Genomic DNA, 20,966 nt, shown 5'->3' with positions numbered 1-20,966 from the left:
TGGTGGCACAATTACCTCCCAGGAGTTGTAATTTTTCCACAGTAGCTCAATATGATGATTTCAGCAAAAGTCATTGCTGAACTCAATTTGCAGAGATTATTGGTCAATTTCTAATTAGTAAAAAGAAAAAAGCATCCTGGAAGTCAACAATCAAATGCCTGTGTTTCCTTCTCTCATTCCTGCTATAAACTCTGTCCATTCCTCAAAAGCAACTCTCAGAATTATTTGAGGATACCAGGAGGATACCATGATAATGTTCTTGTGGTGCTCTCTGCTGTTTTCACCCTATCTAGGCTGGTGCGAAGGCATGCCATTGACAATGTCACACTTTGGCCATTTTTCCTTGCTTGCAGACTCCTCACAGAAGGCATAGACTGGAAGCTGCACTCCAATTAAATGACGTGTGACCCCGAAAGGTAAATTGTGCAAAGCTTATTGAACTTTCAAACCTAGAGAACCAGGAGAATGTGACTGGGGTGCAAGGCAAAATGTGTCCTTGCCTTCTGTTATGAACCATCAAGTGTTATGTACTTTGGGCATTGCTGATTTTCTATACATTCATGTAATAGTCTGCCATAATTAGAGTTTCATATGCACCAGGAGACTCTGCATAGGTGGGAATGGGTTTGCATCTCATTTACCAATGAAACTGGTCATTACTCTATTTTAAAAACTTATCCATAGGTAAAAATATGCTCCTGGGAAAAAATCAGTTGCACTATTTGACATCCCACAACTGAAGCCTCACTTATCGTCACGGTAATTTGCCAAAAGAATCGGGAGGATTTTAACAGAGCTTTTGCCACTCTTGCATTTGGGCTGGACTGCTACATCGTGTTCAGGTCAAAGAATGAATAAGCTACTACCGGAAATGGTGACAAAACTATGCCAGCTATCAACACAAACCCTCAGGGGAGTGAAAGAGTAGCTTTGCACAGAGAAGTTGGAACAGCAAATACTATATACTTCATCACTGCATGTTTTGACTGTTTTCTAGCAACTGTTGTATTCCAATATTTATAATCTCTCTCTTTATGCAAGCATCTTATGTTTTATAATAAAAAGAGTACATAAATTTCAGTTACCACTGCAGAACAAATTGTTGTGTGTAATTAGTCATGTACAACATAAGGCGTAACTTGAAAAACAATTCGTGTTTATTTTTCCTCTGCTTAATCAATATTTTAAATATTTGTGGAAGCCATACACCAGCTTAGCAAATCATAACCTCCAAAGCGAGAGGAAGAGAACAGACAACGCAAATTTTGCAATGTACAGCAAATCATCTGCATACGACAGACTGTTGAGGGAACTGCATTTTTTTCGGACCGTAAAAGAAAGCAGCATATAACATTTTACCTCTGTGCTGTTTCACTTTATTCCTTTCTACCATGCGTTCCTCAGACATACTGACTTGTTTTTCTTTTAGCATGAGAATTTTATTCCATCCCCACGCATTTTTTAACGCTATTTAGTTGCAGTGATGCACGGAGACAAAGACAATGGGGGCGATTTTCTCCCTGCAATTCTTGTCTGACTTTCCAGAGAGGTTAACAAATGGTTTACCATCTCTGTCTTCTCTCCCACATCATAACTGTGGCTAACCACAGTGGGATAAAATCTACAGTACCAACAACACACAACTCTTAAATGCTATGGGAGTACTGTTAAGCACAGGAGGCGAGGATCACATCTCAGTTATGCTATTTAAAGACATAAAACCATGAAGTTATCCCTGAGCTCAACTAGAGAAAATCTTACCAAAACTAAAGATTGCCATTTTTATAAAATTAGTCATAGGTTTAACCTTGAGAATAACAAGTCATTAAGTATGTGAGGGCCTAAGAATCAACTTATGTTCCAAGCAAAGGGTTTTTAAAATTAAGGTTGGAAAAAAAAATTAGATCTCGCCTGGTGTTGCAGAATTCTGTTGATGTATCAGTCTTTTCAGGCATTTAAAAATAATATAGAGATGATAAAAGTAAATGTTCTATAACCAAAAAATCTCTTGGCAAGAAAATTTCAAATTACAGTCCATGACAACCCTTCTAAATTGAAGCTGTGATACAGGAGCTTTGATGGAGAAAATTGTACAAGTAACTTGCAGAATAATTCGGGAAAGCAACAAAGAATGAAGGTGCTGCTGAGATGAACAGAAAACATAGCTGGAATGGTGTGTAGCATCCTTAAATGAATTTTAGACTGTTTTGTTGCCAATATCTTAAGCAGTGCTGCAGTCTTATATGGATTTCTTCGATAGCTTCCTTCTACCAACAAATAACCTCACTGCTGGAAAAAAACCCAAAGCCCCACTGCACACAGACAAACCCAAACCAGAGCTCAATCATCATACATGGCTGGGCTCAGAGGGCAACGAATTGATCTGAACCCAACAGTTTAATGGCAGGAATTGCACTCTCCTATTGACTACTTCAGGCATTCAAGGGGTTGAGGAAGTATCTCCATCAAGGGACTCATCCCTTCAAACTGCGCTGACTCTGGTTGCTGGTCTGTGGCCCAACACTTTGGATACAGCAGCCAGGCAGAAAAGCCAAATTGAGTAAAAAAGCTGGAACTTTGCTCACAGTGGCACAGAATGAGCAGAAAACCCAATAATCACTACCTCCAAGTACCTCAGTTTCCATGTTGTTACACTGGGAGTGTAATATCAAACTATTTCTTAGAGGTTATTGAAGTTTAAACAGGTTTTCTGATGTCTTCTGGCAGCCCCCGATGAAATGGGTTACAGCAGTGCAAAGTATCACTGTCATTCTGCTCAGGAAAAATAAAGCTGAGGAAAATACAGCTATTTTTGCTTAAATAACTCAGACCAAACGTCCATAACTACTTAAATGTGGCAGATCCACTAAGTGTGATTTGTACTAAAGCATCTGTGGTAAGAAGGTTACAGGTACGCTTTGAGAATAAATTTCAAAGGTCTGCAAAATATAATTAGTTCTAAAGTTCTTCTACACATTAATAATTAGTAATAAAACCCTTCTAAAGCCCTCCATAAAAAGATGTAAAAAGCTCTTCTAGAAGCATAAAAACACAGACCAAACCCAGCTCCCTCATAGTTATACAGCTCAAGCTTCCCTCTGAAAATGGTTTCACCTCTCTCCAACATTTAATTTGATCAATTTTTTCTCTCCCTTCCACAGCTTTTTCTGTTCATATCACATAACTTTGGGTGAAGTCTTTAATCTTACAGACATTTACATAATAATGTATAGACCAAATGGTTCAGCCAGATTAGATAGTCTAGTGATCCTTAGAACCATTTATCTATGAATTTCATCACCAATGCAGCGAGTTTCACAACCCAGTTACATGATAGATAGAAAAGTTTTTTCGTCCATTTTGAATTTGTTACTTTAGGATTCAGTTAATCAGGAGCTGAAGGACAGGAATTCGACCAATGTCTACCAATACAGGTATCCAGAAGACAGATCTTGTCAAACAGACTTCAGTCTTTAACAAGATTATGACTCTGTTTGATAACATGTAATGGAGGACAATAGCATTTATATATATATTTTAATAACTATTGACTTAGCTCTTTGGCAAGAATCCTGGAGCAATTATTAGCTGTGCAGACGTGGGAACAAAGGAAGGGAGCAGATTTTAGCACCACGCTAGAGAAGGGTAAGCCTGATGCTGAAAAGATGCATACGATTTTGGTACCCCTATTTTCAAAGGCAAAAGAATGAAGCGGATGCAAAAGATACACTGTTATTTGGAATGCTACTAAAACTGGCAAACACCGGGAAACTAAAGGAACCAAGGACCAAAAGTGTGAAGACAGACTAAATAGTTTATAAAAAACCCAAAACAAAATAAACCCTCAAACTTTTAACTTGGATGATAATTAATTAGTAAGAACACAGAATGAAGGGAGATGGACATTGGTCTCTACGCTTTGACATCTTCAAACCAGCCCAGGAAGATATGATAAAGTCAAAACTGGTAACTGGATGACACAGGAAGTCCTTTCTGTCCTCAGCCTCGAGTGCTGGCTGTACCCATATCCTTGGACAATGAGACAAGGAGAACTAGGTTCTCCATCTTCTTGCTCCATAACACCATGATACTTTACTCAACATGTTGCCTCTTGTGTGGGGCACCCCCTTGCCACTGTCTTTAATGACATCTGCCAGAAATCTGGGGAAGGTTCAGACTGCAGAAGGGCAGCTAAGCCATCAAATATCCTGCTCCTGACCACAAAACGGAACTAAGAAATTCAGCTAAGAAAACCAGCTACCATGAGCTGGTACCCCATGCTAACAAAATGGCTCACAAAAAGGCTGCAGAGGGTAGACTGTGAACTCTCTACAGCTCAAGGTAACTTGGCACATTCCTGTCTTTTTTTTTTTTTTAATAAACCAAGTGACTACGTTATTCTTCTGACTTGTGATTTCCTTATTTATATAGATTTAACTTTTTATGCCTAACCATTAGCTGGATTCTACAAGGGAAAGGCACTGCCTGGTTACATTGCTAACTACACATGTAAATCTGCTCTGTGTGAAGGACAGAGACAGTCAGGCAGGGTGAACGTAAGTATGTATGAGCACCTGATGTTTTCTCTGACACTGTTTCACTGGAAGCTTGTTGGGCGCCATATCTGCATCTCCATCCATCCTACCTCACTTCTTTTTCAAAGTTTTTTCCTCTTCAGTACATGTAATTTTGACTTTTTAGAGCTGTTTAGCTGATTCTCAGCAGAAGAGGCTGGGGCAAACACTGTATGCATTTCTACACATTTATTTTATGGGAGATTACACAGCTGATTAACAGTTCTCAGAATAAAAAGCATCCCATGTTACCTCCATTCTTGCCTATTTATTGCTTTTGATCTATTCATGCCAGAAACATTCTTACTAATGAAAGTCATCAGAAAATTGTCTAATAAGGCAATTTAGAGGACAGTTCACATTGAGCATATGATCAAAAGACATTTAACTTGCTGTTCCTGCCTCCTCTCCCCCAATAAACACATGGTTTACTGGCACTGCTACGTTTCAAAATGGTTTTGAACATCTGGGAGAAGGGCTGATCAGCTCCAGACAATTGTTGGACTCTAAGCAGACCCAGGAACAAAGGTCATGATAAATGAAATGACTCCTCTGGCTCCAAAATTGCCTCAATCATGTGCAGACAAAGCATGATTGAAATGCATCTATCTGTGGATAGCATCTGGAGAACTCTAAATATGTTTTGAACAGAATCCGAATGGCTTCTTTCAAACGAAAATAATTTTAAGAGGCCATGGAAAATTTTTAAAACCAATCACACTGTAAACTTAGCCCTAATGTTTCCTCCTGCAGCACTGACCTTGTTTTTCTACAGTGCGAAAAAAAAATCAATATAATAATGGTACTGCAGTAAAATTTCAGCTTGCTCTTGGCTTACTTTAAATAACTTTATTGTCTCCTTTCCCTGTGTCTGCATCTGCTGTATTTGGCACTTGTAGTTATTAAAATGAAACAAAGTTGAAAGAAAATGTTAAATATCATAAAAAGAAAATCAGCAGTGCTTCTGGCTCACTTTGCTATTGCTGTGGTCACCTTTACAATTTGCCAGGGTTTTCTATTCCCCAGCTGTTCTACCTGAATTTGCATGCAGAAAGAAATCCCGACTTTCTACTGGAATAACAACTTATACTTTGCAGATTTGAAAGAGCTAAATGTTTTTAAAAAAATGGAAAAGTCGCCCTTTTCCCTCCAATTATATATTAGAACAAAAAAAGTCCAACGATTTACTAGTGATTTCAATTCTTTGCCACTTAACATTTTGTTACTCCTTAGTGTGCACTTCTGCACAAATGAGAGAGCCTGGTTATAGCAGTCCCACTGTTAACACTCCAATCTGCGCTCAGAACAAGGCTTTGAGAATCTTACAGGAAAGTACCAACTAAAGAGAAGAAAAAACGCTATTCAGCCAAAATGATGTCCTTTAGTCACCTTCCACTCCCTCTGGATGAAAACCACATCCACCTGTTGTCAACCACAGCTCTGCCTTGGTCAATGGACAAGAATATCATTCCCAAAAGCAAAATGGGAACCACACGTTCTAGGGAAAACAACAGAAAGCCCAAATCCAGGCAGTGCTGAAAGGAAAGGAGCATTTGCTCTGCTTAGGACTCTCAGGAACATGGGAACTCTCAGTCCTGGAGCAAGAAAAACCTACTTTAGTGTATGCACAGCACACAAAAGAATAAAAAAGACACTGCCCACAGAATATTTTTTTCCTCCTCTTGGCTATACCATGAACACGCATCTTTCAAAGGAACAGATGAAGCTCCATTTCTAACATCCCTCAAGACATCAACGCCAGAAAAAACCAAAAAGAGCTATATTCTTACTTTGGTGGTTGAAGCTGGAGACGAGTTCGCCACCAAGCTCGTGATCGCATCGCTGTTGACGGTGGTGCAGGCAGCGGTGGCTGGGGTGGGGAGCCGGGAGGGGACGATGGGCAGGGGCAGCAGCCCGGGGCGGTTGTTGGTGTTGGTGCTCACGGCGCTGCTGCAGTTGGTGCTGCTGACGTGAGTGCCGTTGGAGCTCCAATCCCGGCGATCCCACCCGGCCCGGTAATCTCTTTCAAACCGGCTGTGGTGCCGTGACATCTCGATGGAGGGCAGCTTCTTCTCAAAGGGAACTTGAGAGCTTGCCTGGAAGGTTAAAACCAAAGAGGTGTTACGAATAAAGTCCCAGCACAGCAACTATACTCTACAAGCACTGGGGCAAGAGCCTGTTGTGCCTCCTCTGCTTAGAATAGCACTGTTTCTCCCCTTCTCCCAGCTAATTGTCAGGAGGAAGAGAGCAAGGTTGTACTGCATGGTAATCCAGAATACAAATGGGAGAGTTTGGCCAACTACAAGCATGTGGTGGAGAGACCAATACCTCAGACCTGAGGAAACATGATCTGCTCAAACTCTCCAGCAGAATAACAAGCAATAGCACACAAATCATGAAAAGCCAAGTTAGAAGAAAATCATCATTCAATATTCTGATAGCAGGAAAATGTTTCCAAGAGCTCTGTCTTGCAGTTTTCTCAGTAGTCTTAAGGTCAGTTCTTTTCCACACCTCTTTCATGCAGCTCTTTTCTGCACCTGAAGTGTGACCACGTATTAATCCTAAAGATCACAGGAAGAAAAATCTACCTCTCAAATCTAGCCATTACTTCTTTATTTTCAAAGCCAAATATTGTTTTACACAGCCTCTTCTCCTCCTTTTTGCTAGACCTCCACACTTGAAGCTCCCACAGAATGCTTTACCCTGTGACGCCTATGCTCTCTGCAGTGTGGCTGCTCTCCAGGGCAGGCCAACATGTCCCACCTCTTCTTGTGCTTCTGGCTAGGCTTAAAATACTTAATATACCTAATATGATCAAATAAACAACTCACTTTGTGTGATCATCCTTTTCTTATCATGACTTAACTCCACAGTCTTTGTTATCCATAGATTTTATCTGCCAGGAGCAAGATGTCTGAACACAATGCTGGGAGTTGAGACTCCCAACATCTAATCCTAGTTCTCATAATTATATGTTATGCAGCCTAGAGCAGTTACGTCAGTCTTCCTGCCAAGGTCTCCTAACCTGCAGAATGGTGGCAATAATGCTGTTTTCCCAGCTGAGATCAAAGCAAGTGAAAGTTTACAGCATCTGGAATTGAAGAACAGTATAAATACATGCTAACTATATTTATTCCCATAAATAAATAATGAGTATCTAGGTCACTGCAGCATCTGATTTATTTTATGTGCACAATGCGATCCAGTAAGTTCTTTGTAATAATAACATCAGGTCAGTTGAAGCCAATCTTACTTCAAAAATTCTTAGATACAAAAATGGACAGATAATTCTTTAGATATATATTCTTAGATACAAAACCCCGATCTGCTTATAATGGCTGAGGAGGGAGCTGGAACAAAGCTCACCTAGAAACTTCAAGATAAGAAACTACTTAAAAGAGATATAACTTATAAGTGGTATAACACAGTGCACCTATGAACAATGTTAGTTACTCACCTGGTAGAAATAAAACCAAAAAGGCAAACAAACCCAACTATTATGACTAAATAATTAAATGCTCACCTGGTCCACCAGGGAGCTACGGGCCTCAGACAAAGAAAACTCTTCCTCAGTTAAAAATTCAGTAATATAGATGTGTATTAAAAAAAACAAAAATTCCCTCCCACAATCATTATCTTCAAAAAAAGGCTGAACCAAATCTCCCAAGAAGCTGCATTTGTGCTGGTTATGTTGCCTCTCCGCAGGAGTAACACCTCCAGCAAGAGAGTATATTGGGACCCCAAGCAGTGTTGTAGTAGTTGACCACAAAATTAACATTCCTCTTAATCAAACAGAGCCAGCTATTTTTGTTCTGGTAGGATTTCATGTAAGATTTTACTCGATGATTTGAGGGTTGATGATTCACTGATATTTACTTAGATTCTTCATTCTTGTATTTTTGTGGCCATCTGATATGTTAATTCAGAAATCCCATTTCATATTTTCCAGAGGACTGTGTGGACATGACAGCTATACACTGAACATGGCAAAAAACAGAGGCACAAGTGCTGTGAAGATGCTGTAGTGAAAACAGAAACTTCTGGTTTAGCAGAGTGAAGAAAGCAAGTTTTTCCTCTAGTGGCAACCATCTCAGAATAAAATCAGTACCTAAAGATAGTTTTAAGGTTAGAAATTCCACAGGTTTAACTCCCCTTCCTTCAGTTTCATGAACCTTTTGAAAAGCCAGGCAAAAAGGGAGACTATAAATTGCAAGCTACAATTTCAAAAATATCCTTTATTATTCCTTGCCTTTGGAAAAATTTCTTTTTAAATCCGCATGGTCTCCACCACTGAATAAAGCTATCTTTTTTGACTGTTTGGATGGGGGCTGTCAATGGAATGCCCTTCTCCTCTGGAGCTCAAGGATCTCCATTAGCTGTGTTAGTGTACTTCTTGACAAGGCAACCAGTGAGAACCAAATCACATATCCCCCTCCCACCCACACGCTCGAGTATATCTGACATTTAATTCAGCGGAGAGCAGAGGCACACATGCACATAAGTCAATAGCTAGCAGTTTTTGCCACACGATCCAAGACACCATGCCCCCAGCAATTCTACTATCAGATGAGACTGACAGGCAATTACGTCAATAACAAGCAGGAAAAAAGCCTGTGACTAAGCCATGAATTAAGAAGTTTACTTAAAACTCACCACCCTCTTCATGAGCAAATTCACTTCTTTGTCCAGCTACTGTATTTCATGATCTTTCCAAGAAAAAATAAAAGCCAGGGCTGAACGTCACAGATTTTTCTATGCACTGCATTAAATATATACTGCTTGCTTCAACATGTCATTTTTGGCTGGGTACAAAGATATTTGACAGCAACAAGATGTGCAGAAAAACCAGAGGGGATAACTACCTAATAAATGAGTATTCAGCTGCTAGTGCTTGCTATTAATTGCATAAAATTAGAACCAATATAAAATGTTCTCATAAATAGCTGCTGGGTGAGGTAAGAAATGGTTTGTGAACAGGCTAGCTAATTTTTAAATGTATTTTTGGATCCAGAGTTTATGCTTTGTCTAGACTATTTTTGTCAAGGATCATAATAATAATAATGCTTTAAGCATATTTTGCACTCATAAGAAAAACTTCTCCAACAAAGTATGTCCTGAGCCAAGCATAATCATCACATTCCTCTGCGCAGAACTTTACACAGGGCAGCATAAACCATCTTGAGAAATGACAGTGAGAGAGGCCAGTGGAAACCGCACATGAACAGCATGGAGGACAGCAGTCACTGTAATCAAAGATGTATGAGCATTTTCATCCTAACTCAGCTGGTACCAGTTCCAGAATACATGATTTTAAGCTAAAATTATCCAGACTTGGATTCTTTTGGAATTTGTCTTTTTTTAAGAATAAACAACAACAATAAAAACCCCTTTCTGTTGGGGAGACAGAGTGCAGAGGGTTCTCCTCAGGTCCACCTAAACAGCACTGAGGAAGAGAAAGAAGGTTTTTACCTTGTTTTTCAGACTTGGGGAATTCCCAGTGCTGTCTGCACCGAAGTTACAGCCCCAGCTAAGCCTTGGCTAATTACAGCTCTACCAACCTCAGTTCTGGGGACAATTTTTCAGCTAACATGAAGCTCCCCACTGCCACGTACAGAAGTCCGTTCTCGATCAGATAAGCTTTAAGCTGTATTAGATACATCTATCCTACATCAGAGCCATAAACACACAACATAGACATAACCAGCAACAGCAAGAATGTATGATTTGTGTATCTCAGAACAGAAATCCAGGAGGAGGCATACTGCATGCTGTTAGCGCTGAAAACCACTCTGTACAGCTAATTCAGCTGACATACTATCTTGTGAAGGTGGTAAAGTCAATGAGACAGGCCTTCCCTCACACTCTACTCAAGACATAATCACTGGAGTAGCCAGGCATCTTTAATCTCAACTAGAAAGGAATCGTGTGTTCCTGTTTGTCACACAGAATCAAAAGGAATTTACTGTGCAGCCAAAAGGAACAAAAGCTCTTAGACTGAAAAAAACTCCACCCTGCTTAAAAGACAGAAGAGAAGAGAAACGCATAGTTGTTACTGGATGAACTGATAAATTCAAAGCAAAAAGGAGATCAAACTGGTATTAAGGTAGGGCTGTGGAAAAGGCTAAAAGCTAAAGAAGAGAGATAGAGCAACCAGAGGAAAATAAAAATCCCATGACAAATCTGAGATGAGATTTAGTGATATGGCAAAGCCAACAAAATGCCTATCTCAGTCCCCCGAGACTGCATCCTGTGTATGAGTTGCAAAAATCATGCCAAAACACAGACAGCTCTCTCAGTTTCAGAGAACGGTCATGCAAAGTGCTCCGGAGCCAGGCACGAGAATTATACATGCACCTGACCCTTTCCTCCATAATTTATTTTACAGCAAGATGGGCTTGTGAGGGTAGAACAGGGAAGAGTAACAGACTAATGAAACAATACTGAAAGCCCTTCTGAGGAATGTGACAGGCATCTTCCCCAGCCCTCCAAGGCCAAAATATGCAATGTAGCAGGTGAGAAAGACCATAAAAAGAAATTGCTTTAAATCTATCACTCCTGAGGGAAAGTAAAATGTGAGAGTACCCCTGCTAGAGAAAATAATTTTATCCATGATCACGAGTGTTAGAAATGTCTCATACAAACAGCTTACTCAACAACAAAATTTGAGAAAGTTTTTCTGCAGAACTAAAATGTCGGGAACATACAGAGATGCATACAGTCAGCCTCCAAATTTATCCTAAACACTTTGGCCATTTGGAAATCCTCTTACCTTCTTAGTTGAAAAGCCACTTCCCTCCTCATACTCATTTTTCACCACATCTCTTGTGCAAGCTCCTTTGTTCCTTGCTTCCACACACATATACAGAGGCAAGAAAACCACCAGAGGCATTTGAGATAGCAGCGTGCTAACTACAGGCCTCTTACAAGGTTCAAACAGATCATTGCTACAGATATATTAAACTTAAGTGGTTAACATTCCATTTTACTCTTGATACATTTAAACACAGCCCTTCTTCCCCCAAGCCCAAAACACTCACTGTTCTGCAGAGAAAATGCTTCCTATTCATGTTGCTCTAAATGACAGTCTGGCTTGAGCCTTAGAGCAGCTTTTTCCTTGCTCTCCATGCTTATCCAGTCAAGGCCTCCTTAAAATGCCTGTCCTCACAGATATAAATATAAGGAAAACCAGGCTTTCAGCCAGTCTGAAGATAGAGAATCAGATTTCTTAGACCATTAGTCAACTTCATTAAGTGACTTCAAAAATAAAGGTCAACCTTTTAATTTAAATTTTTCCTGGGTAAGCATTTGTTTCTAAATTTACCTTTTAAATAATAACATTAGAGAAATGCGATCAGCAAGAGAGGCTGGGAGACAGAGCAACGGAAGTAGATACCTGGTCATTAGGGAAATGGAAGAAAATAAGAAAGAAAGAGTCTGTAACATTAAAATAAGCAGCTAAATAGCCCTATGTGTTTTCAGACTAGATGAATGGCAGCACAGATAAAACAGTCTATTAGAAAGCTTCAAAAGCAGTTAAGTGCATGTAAAGCCTAAGTATTTTATGAAATCCACACCAAAAAGAAGATGAGGAAGAAGAGAGAGATTTCCTGTAATCAGATCTAGCATGAAGAACTGTAACTGATAAAGAAGATGTCTAAGTACCTAAGCTTGAATGATTTCAGATATATGCTGCAGGGAAGATGTTACTGGATGCAGTTTTATCAGAGCATACTGACACAGTCACCTCTTCCTAAGCACAGGACTGAAGACATAATTTATGCACATGGCACCAAAATCACACTGAAATACATCAATGTCGCCATAAATTCTAGATATAACTCAATAGTAGGGTCATACATGCACCTGTAATGCACACATGTAAATGCATCTTTAGAAAAACTTAAAATAAAGTAGGGTACCAGCAGACCTTGCAGCTTCAGGAGCTGCTCTTCACTTTGGAAGTGTGAAAACCAAAATGTTTTATTCGAGCTCAACATTATTTATAACCTACAAAGACTTTCTTTGACCCATATGGAATCACTGTTATAAGTCTACATAGATCTGACTAATCCATTTGCACAATTTTTACTGAACTTCTTTTTTTCCATTTGGGTGACTTCTTTGAAAGCTCCTTTGTTAGACGAAGGCAGCAGGAATCCAATCAAGAGATTCTGTAAAGCTGAACTACAAGCAGCTGTGTAGAAAGATAAGACCCAAAAATATTTGAGGGACAAGGAAACAACTTTATTATCAAGCAAGGTCTACTTTTGTAAACCCTTGATTTAGTCCTGTAAACAGTTATAAAGCTCTTGCAAAACCCAAGACAAGGCAGAGACTTGAGCTGCTTTGCTACAATCAGATCTTCAAAAAAAAAAAGGAAAAAAAAGAAGGGGGGAAAAAAAAAAAGCCCAAATCCTAACCCTGCAAGTGATAAAGGAGCAGTAGATTTGAGATTATATAGGATTTAATTTTCCAAATATATGCTGGAAGAGGTAATGCTTTGGGACACATTAAAAAAAAGGCAAGACAACAGTTGTCTCCTCAGGATAGTGTTTACTATGCAAGGAGCACAAATGAGACTTTTGGTTCTCTGTCTTAAAATACTGTAGAAAAGTGTGGACACTTATTATTTCTGAGTACTTAAGATGGATATGGAAATCTCTTTGGATATGTAAACAGGTAAACTAGACCTATCCAACTGAAGAACAACAAAATATAGCCACAGTGAGAGCGACACCATACCTTACCAGTCTGGTTTCTTTCCCTCCAAGTTGTGAGAATATGATCTTCCTAAAGAAGGGGTTGCTAAAATACCTGTATGTGTATGTTTCATTATTAAACTTCTTGGAAATTTATCTCCAATGTGATCGTTTCCTATATTTTGTCATTGCTTTCAAATGCTAATCCCTTTACAACCTGAGTGGAGTAGATAACACATCCTGCAATCCACTGATCCTGAGCATTGCTAGGTTGAGTAAAATCCAGTGAGGGCCAGAGGCATCGTGGTCCTGCTGCGCACACTGTTTGAACAGATGAAGACTAGACCCATCTTTAACCCTGCTGCATGCCAAATTTGGATGCATACAAAGTTATAGGGTTTACATCAAGCACAGGGGGTTCTTTCTGGGGAAGCCCCCATCACAAAATCATAGAATGGTTTGGGTTGGAAAGGACCTTAAAGATCATCTGGCTCCAACCCCTGCCATAGGCAGGGACACCTTCCACTAGAGCAGGTTGCTCAAAGCCCCATCCAGCCTGGCCTTGAACACTGCCAGGGATGGGGCAGCCACAGCTTCTCTGAGCAACCTGCGCCAGCACCTCACTCCCCTCAGAGGAAAGAACTTCCTCCTAATGTTTAATCTAAATCTCTCCTCTTTCAGTTTAAAGCCATTCCCCCTTGTCCTGTCCCTACATGCCCTTGTAGGCCCCTCCAGATATCTTTTAGGTCCCTTTAGATACTGGAAGCTGCTCTTGGTTCTCCTTGAAGCCTTCTCTTCCCCAGCCTGAACAACCCCAGCTCTCTAAGACCAATAGTCTTGGACTATTTTGAAAGGCCTTCAACCACATCCTTAGATGCACTTACTGACGATTATAAATTGATAGAAAATATGTAAAAATATACTGTTTTGGGATATGTATCCGGAATTAGAAAATTCCTAACTCCATTCCTCTCTCTTCAGGCTTTTATTGGTAAGATCTCCCACTTGATCTGGTTCTCCCCCCCCCAGCTTGTTGCAAACCACCTCTCTGCTCTTCTCCCAGAACAGCTCAGAGCAGAACTCAACCCTCACCACCCTCTGTTCCCAAAAAATCAATTCTAGCTGCAGTGTGCTGCAGATTCTTGGGCTTTCCAAGCTTCTTCTGCAGCAACGCGACTGGAATGTTGCACAGCAGTTTGCTAAATGACAATTCACTGGAACTTTACACAAAGGCATAATAACTTCCTCAGATACCTCTACAGAGTCCCGGGTGGCTGGCACTGTCTGGAACCCAGGCTTGTTAAAAATGGGGAGAGAGAAAAACATAATGTTCCTCTGCAACACTCCTGCTTGCAAAACACTGCCCAAAACATTGACTTTCCTAATTAAATTATCTCATTAGCATGAAAAGCAAACAAAAGAAAACCAAATGCCAATAGCTGCTATGCTAAAGGCTGGTTTGCGGAGGGTTTGTGCAGAGACTCACATAGCAGAGCTAGGGGCCAGCACCCGACTCTCAGCACAGGGGCTGGCTACATGTCAGCTGGTGGCCAGGGTCCAAAGGTGCTGGCCAGGGAGAGGTAGAGGAGAGGAGACAGGAACATGACTAGATTTCTTTTGGGGAAATGGGCCATCTTCTAAAAATCCATTAAGTGGTTGCCAGGACCTGACATACCTAATCTCGCCTAAGACTTCATAGTTAATAAAGCAGAAATGTAGAATAAGCTACTGTCAGCATTGCCAAATGTCACAAATTAAATCTCACAAAATTTAATTAACAGGATTTTCGCTCTTTTGGGGCTGGTTTCTTACGGAAGGGAGAAGGAGGGGACTAGGTCTTCAAATTACATTTGGGCAAGGCAGGAGAAATTTCCTTTGATTTACTGCCCTTCTCAGTTTTCCAGCCCTTGGGGAAGACCAATCAATCAGTCAAACTATTAGAGCAGAAAGCTCTTTGCCAAGGAAAGGGTTAAATGCAGCGTATTTTCCAGTATAGGCTCTCTGGATCACATGTTTCGCTGCAAAACTGTATAATAACGAAACTGTACTTCGAATTACCCTCTTGGGGGATATATTTTGTCATCCCACCCTGCTATTCTTCACATTTAAAAAGCTTCAGCTAGCACCAGGGGACATAATAAAATTTCTTTTCCAGGACCTTGACCTCTGACCACACAGTTTTCTGATACACATTTTGTTAAAAGGAGACAAATATATATCTCCGAAATCAAGACCACACATACAATTACAGCACAAAACAGTCACTAAGCATCTGGTATATAAAAAGTGATTATTAGATGCAAAATGCCTCAGAAATAAAACCCAAAAATGTTAAATCTATTGCACATTAGAGTAGCACAGTTCGTATCAACATGGATTCATGAACGTCTGAGGTTTTAACATGATTCACCTCACACTGAGGTGGGACAGTACGGTTTATCCCGATCCCGCAATAAGAAACTGAATTTCCAGAGACTATGCAATATCTTTTCAAAGGGATATTACAAGGGGAATAACCACAGGTCTTCCAATTTCTGGTGCCCTAAATGCAGGACTGTTGCTAACCTCCACTCCCATAGCCACAAAAGCTACCTCAGTCTTCATTTAAGGAGCCATATACATTCCTGTTGCATTTTTGGAAGTCGTGAAGGGCCAGGAGAGGGGAATTTCTCTGCATATTTCCACCACACATTTGTTTGCTTCGCGGCACCTGTAGCACTAGTACCAGTATATCAGTACCAGGAACTCCTTTTCCTGGCTGGAAATATTGGACTTCTGGTCACCTGGCAGACACTTGGGACTTTTGAATCTAAATGTTCCCCTCCTGGTGCACTGCATGTCACTGAAGTTGGCCAGAGCCCACGTTATCTGTCCATCTGCAGTCACAGCTCATCACCTCTTGTGGCCTAACCATGTTTCATAAAATGGATTTTATTTTTGGTTGGTTCAATAGAATAGGTATCACTTACATCCACTTGCTATTTTTGCTTCGTTTTGAAAGGCAATGCTTCAAGAATTAGAGGGACAGTGCCACCATCCTAATGAATTAATACCACACTCAGTATCAAAGTTAACTGCTTCTCAGCTTGCCCCTCTGCCTCTTAAAAGCTATCCCTGTTATCACTTCTCCCTCCATCCTTTCTTGCTTCTCACTTAAAATTGCCACCAGTGACTCATGTCTTATCTTTTCAACTGCTGGATGAAGACTGTTTGCTGAATGCAGTAAATCAGCAACCTACCTTCTCTAGGCCAGAGGTCTGAAGCTTTTAATTAGCTGCTTTAGAAATAACATGATCAAATAAGAATCAGCTCATTTCTCAGAAGCATGAACCACTCACCATATCCCTCTCAAGATATGTTAGGTGACGTAGAACCTTTAAAAATTACAGACAGAAATCAAATCATGTTTGGAAAGCACCTGCTCAATGTGGATTTAGGAATACCAAGAATCTAGTTAAGAATATAACTTTAAATCCCCTAGATTTGCAAGCACTGGCCAAAATGTTTGCATTTTATCCCAAGTAGCAATCATCCATTTTCACTCAACCACAGCTGTCAAAAACTCTATATGCAGTCTTGTAGTGAGATTCTTATATGCCAAATGCCTGTATAGCAAACATCTGGCCTCACTTCTGTTCCGTGGATTTGCCAAAGCATAAGTCCATCAGTCGTTTTTTTTCTGCAATTCCTTCTTTTTTTTTCTCTCTCTACTGTGCCTCCGGTCGTTTTTCTTAAAATGAAATCATTAAAATAGGCAGAAAGAACAGAGGAAGGAGGAGTAAGAAGAAGAGCTGCAGCATCTGAGTAATCTACCAGTGGGACTAATTTTACTAAGTATTTGTGCTACTGCTACCAGTCAATCACTACAAGTATTATTGGGAAGCTAAAAAAGAAAAAAAAATTCAACTGAATTTAGCAAAGAATATTGGCATAGAAAGAAGGAAAAACACATATGCTATTCTATAAATTAGAAGCTGAGTTTACTCAAATGTCCTCAATATCAATACAAAATGTATTAACATTAAAAAAAATAACTTGCTGTTCCCTTATTTTGCATTCCTTTCACATCCATACTTCTCCGAGGCAACAGATCAGAATGGTGCATTGCCTTCCCCTCAGGCCAAGTGTAATAAACAGGCAGGTGTAATATAAGGCTGCAGTGTCTCAGCTCTCCTCCCTAACAATTGATCTTCCAGGCCTACAGTGTAATTCAGTCTTGATAGCTCCCTTCACATGCCTCATTCCTGATTGGTCAATTATTTCAAATCAAGCAGAATTAAAGTGTTATTTTTGTGAGGGGGGATGATATTCGCCAGTGACCAAAGTGAAACTAATAAACTAATTTCCCTTTACTGCCTTGGGCAAAACAGAAAAATTCAGGTCTGTGAAAGCAAGACTACACCTGTTTCATCAGCCTGTTGCCCAAACGCGCTTGCAATTTACTATCTTTAAATTCAATATTTGTTCAAACAACAGTTTTGGAAACAGAAGACAACAAAAAGAAAACAGCAAAAAAGGAAGCAGTGAGGGTATATGACTCTGCAAGACAGAGCTGTGCAGTGCGAGCTTCCCAAGAGGAGGGGAACAGCACTCTCCTGTTCTTTGAAACAGCGCGTATTCCTCCTGCCGGTAGCGAATTTATCCAGTAGATGTCAACACCAGCAAAAAATATGTGTAAAGCCAACCTTAACAGCAACAGTAGTCACTTCAATTTACAGGAATGCAGCAGAGGATAGTTCAATATCTGGACACATCGCATACTTATTTGTTACTGTCCCATCCCTGCGTCTTTCAGAATGGATCCGGCCTGGCACATCAATAAACATGTGGAGCAAAACAATTCATACTTCGCTTTTAGAATAATTTTGTCTGGTTTGCTGAAAAATGAAGAAAGTTGCTCATGAGCATGTGATTACCTTCAGATTAGATCAGGGGAAATTTTTCAGAAGAGGAGCAGGGAGAAAGGTGGGCAAAATACTATGTGTCGCAAAGCAAGTACTACAAGCAAAATCTTCATAGTTACTAAATATAATCTGAAGAGGCCTGTTCTCTTCTGACCTTTTGCTGCATGGTTAAGCAATGCAATGATTTCATGGATTTTGCTCTTTCCTCAATAAGCTTCTCAGCCTACAACAATGACCAGAGATTCCACACTGACCCCAGGTCAACAGATACTTGGTCCTGTAAGGTCTTTCCCTTTTCTGCAACACACCAAGGACAGTCTGTTGTAAGCCTTTTAGTGTTATTATCACTCAAAAGACTGTATTGCTGACAAGTTTTAACCATGCAAAAAACCAAGGCCATTGCTGTTCACACTTTTAAATCTGCTATTAAGATCTGACTGTTTGAACAGCTTGTGTGTAGAATCTGAAGTACAGATTTCTGTTTCCTTTTTTGTTTATTTTTAGATAAACCTTGGGTTTCTACTCTGCAATGTTTGCATTTGGCTGCTGAGCATCCAGTAATCGCATACATTATATGCATTGCTTAGAGACACTTTGCATCACAGCCCATCAGGTTTTTTTGGATAGATGAAAAGAGAAGGGAAATAACAGATCATTTTCCTGATTGACTAATCTTTCCTCACATTGCCATCTCCCCATAAACATGAGGAGGAAAAACAAAAGTGTGTTGTGACATCTAATAGAGAGACATTGAGGCAAATTATTTTATTACTGCTACAAAACTTACTAAGGAGTTTGTTTTCACAGAGATCTAAAACATGGCAAGGAGATAAAAATGAATATATTAGAGAGACATCACTTTGAGTAGAGTTACTGCTCACGTGTAAACCTAACAGCTCTTAAGAGAAGCATACACCCTACGTAACAGCAACAATGTAGCTGCAGCTTATCTAATCAGTTTGGCCAGAAATTCAGGCTCTTTGAGAAAGCAAAAACAGCAGCCAAAAGCAGAGACTGTGATTTACCATCATTTAATCAATTCTTAGGCATAAACAGAAGTGGGTACGGAAGATCAGGCCCAGGTACTGCACTCCCAGTAAATAATCCTAGCAGATGATTCCCTGTGAGAGAATAAAGTCACAGCTCTGAACACTGGGGAAAGACACTGAATGCCAAATCCAGCCCTATGTGGTGCCTTCACACCTTTTTTTGGGAAGCCACATCCTGCTCCACCACTCTAAGCGCAGGCACGTACTACCCAAGATGGAGCCATAAATAGTTTGGAGATAAGACGCATATCTTATGAGGCACACCGGAGTTTCACAGCCTTGTCTGAGCAATTCTTTTAATTACCATCAACATTTTCTCTGAATCCCCATCTCAAAGCAGCAGTGGAAACTTTTGATTTGCTGTGACACCTTGATTGCCGTGCGGATGAGTCACTGCACCATTCCTGTTAGGCTTACTAATTTACAGATTTTTAAGGCCAAAAAGCACAGGAGGCCGTTATGATTGCTCTGCTCTGACTATGTGAACAGCACAGTCCTCCTGCCTCATCCAGCAACCTGCCTGCCTGACAGATATAGGGGTAGGGAAGTCATACATAAAATTATAATATATAAAGCGATGCTACAACAAATCTGGAGGGGGACTTTTTACAAGGGCATGAAGGAACAGGACAAGGAGTAATGGCTTTAAACTGAAAGAGGGGAGATTTAGATTAGATACTAAGGAGAAGTTCTTCCCTGTGAGGGTAGTGAAACACTGACACAGGTTGCCCAGAGAAACTGTGACTGCCCCATCTCTGGCAGTGTTCAAGGCCAGGCTGGACGGGGCTTTGAGCAACCTGGTCTTGTAGAGGGTGTCCCTGCCCATGACATGGAGGTTGGAACCAGATGATCCTAAAGGTTCTTTCCAACCCAAACCATTCTACGACATGTCTAAGCTTGCCCATAAACACCTGAACAGTTCCCTCTTCAAAAATAAAAATAAATAACAGAAAAGTAAAATTACTGGTTATTGCAATGAGCTAACATACCTTTCTCATCAACACCTTTTTCCCCCAGTAGTTTCTCTGAACTGGGGAGATGTGGGAGTGGTGTCCGCAGGAGGAGCCGGGGTTGCCCATACTGCTCAAAGCCAATTCCATGATGGCTCCAAAGCACGGCACAGCTCAGCCCACCAGCCAAACTGGCGGTGCTTCCATGAGACGTTTCTAAGGGAAAAACCCTGCATGGGCAGAGAGGAGTGAGGAAAAAAGTGTGAGGACAGCCCTGCCAATACCGAGGTCAGAGAAGGAGGAGGGGGAGAAGGTGCTCCCCAGGTGCCAGAGCAGAGATCACCCTGCAGCCCATGGGAGGACCACAGCAGAAGCAGATAACCATGCTGCAGTCCACGGAGGACCTCATGGTCCATTCCTCATGGGATGGAGCCCATACTGGAGCAGGCTCTGGCAGGAGCAGTGGCCCGTGGAGGACCCACAATGGAATAGGTTTATCCTGAGGGACTGCAGTGCCTGGGAAGTACCCTCAGAGCAGTTTGTGAAGGACTGTATCCCATGGGAGGGATGCATGGTGGAGCAGGGAAGAAGCAAGAGGAGCTGTTACGGACTGACCACAACCTTCATTCCCCAACCTCCCATTGGGGATGGGGAGAGTGGAAGAGTTGGGAATGAAGGAGCTTGGGAAGGGGACTGCTGCGGAAGTTGTTTTAACTTTTTGCTGTGTTTCTCACCATCCAACTCTATTTTAATTGGCAATAAACTCATTTCCCCTGAGTTGAGTGTGTTT

General features: G+C 40.7%; 1 protein-coding gene across 5 annotated transcripts in view; it reads right to left on the bottom strand.

Moving 5' to 3' along the window:
• KLHL29 (kelch like family member 29) overlaps positions 1–20,966 on the bottom strand; it is a 410,258-nt gene that overhangs the window by 247,643 nt on the left and 141,649 nt on the right. For all 5 annotated transcript variants that reach the window (XM_030490107.2, XM_032920018.1, XM_030490109.1 and 2 more), the window contains exon 3: positions 6,365–6,670. In XM_030490107.2, coding sequence (XP_030345967.2) covers positions 6,365–6,670 — 306 coding nt within the window. The remainder of the gene's footprint in view (positions 1–6,364; positions 6,671–20,966) is intronic.

The sequence above is a fragment of the Strigops habroptila genome, chromosome 6, assembly GCF_004027225.2.
Source record: "Strigops habroptila isolate Jane chromosome 6, bStrHab1.2.pri, whole genome shotgun sequence".
Lineage (NCBI taxonomy): Eukaryota > Metazoa > Chordata > Aves > Psittaciformes > Psittacidae > Strigops > Strigops habroptila.
Note: the sequence above shows the minus strand (reverse complement) of the source record. Positions and strands in the feature narration are given on the sequence as shown.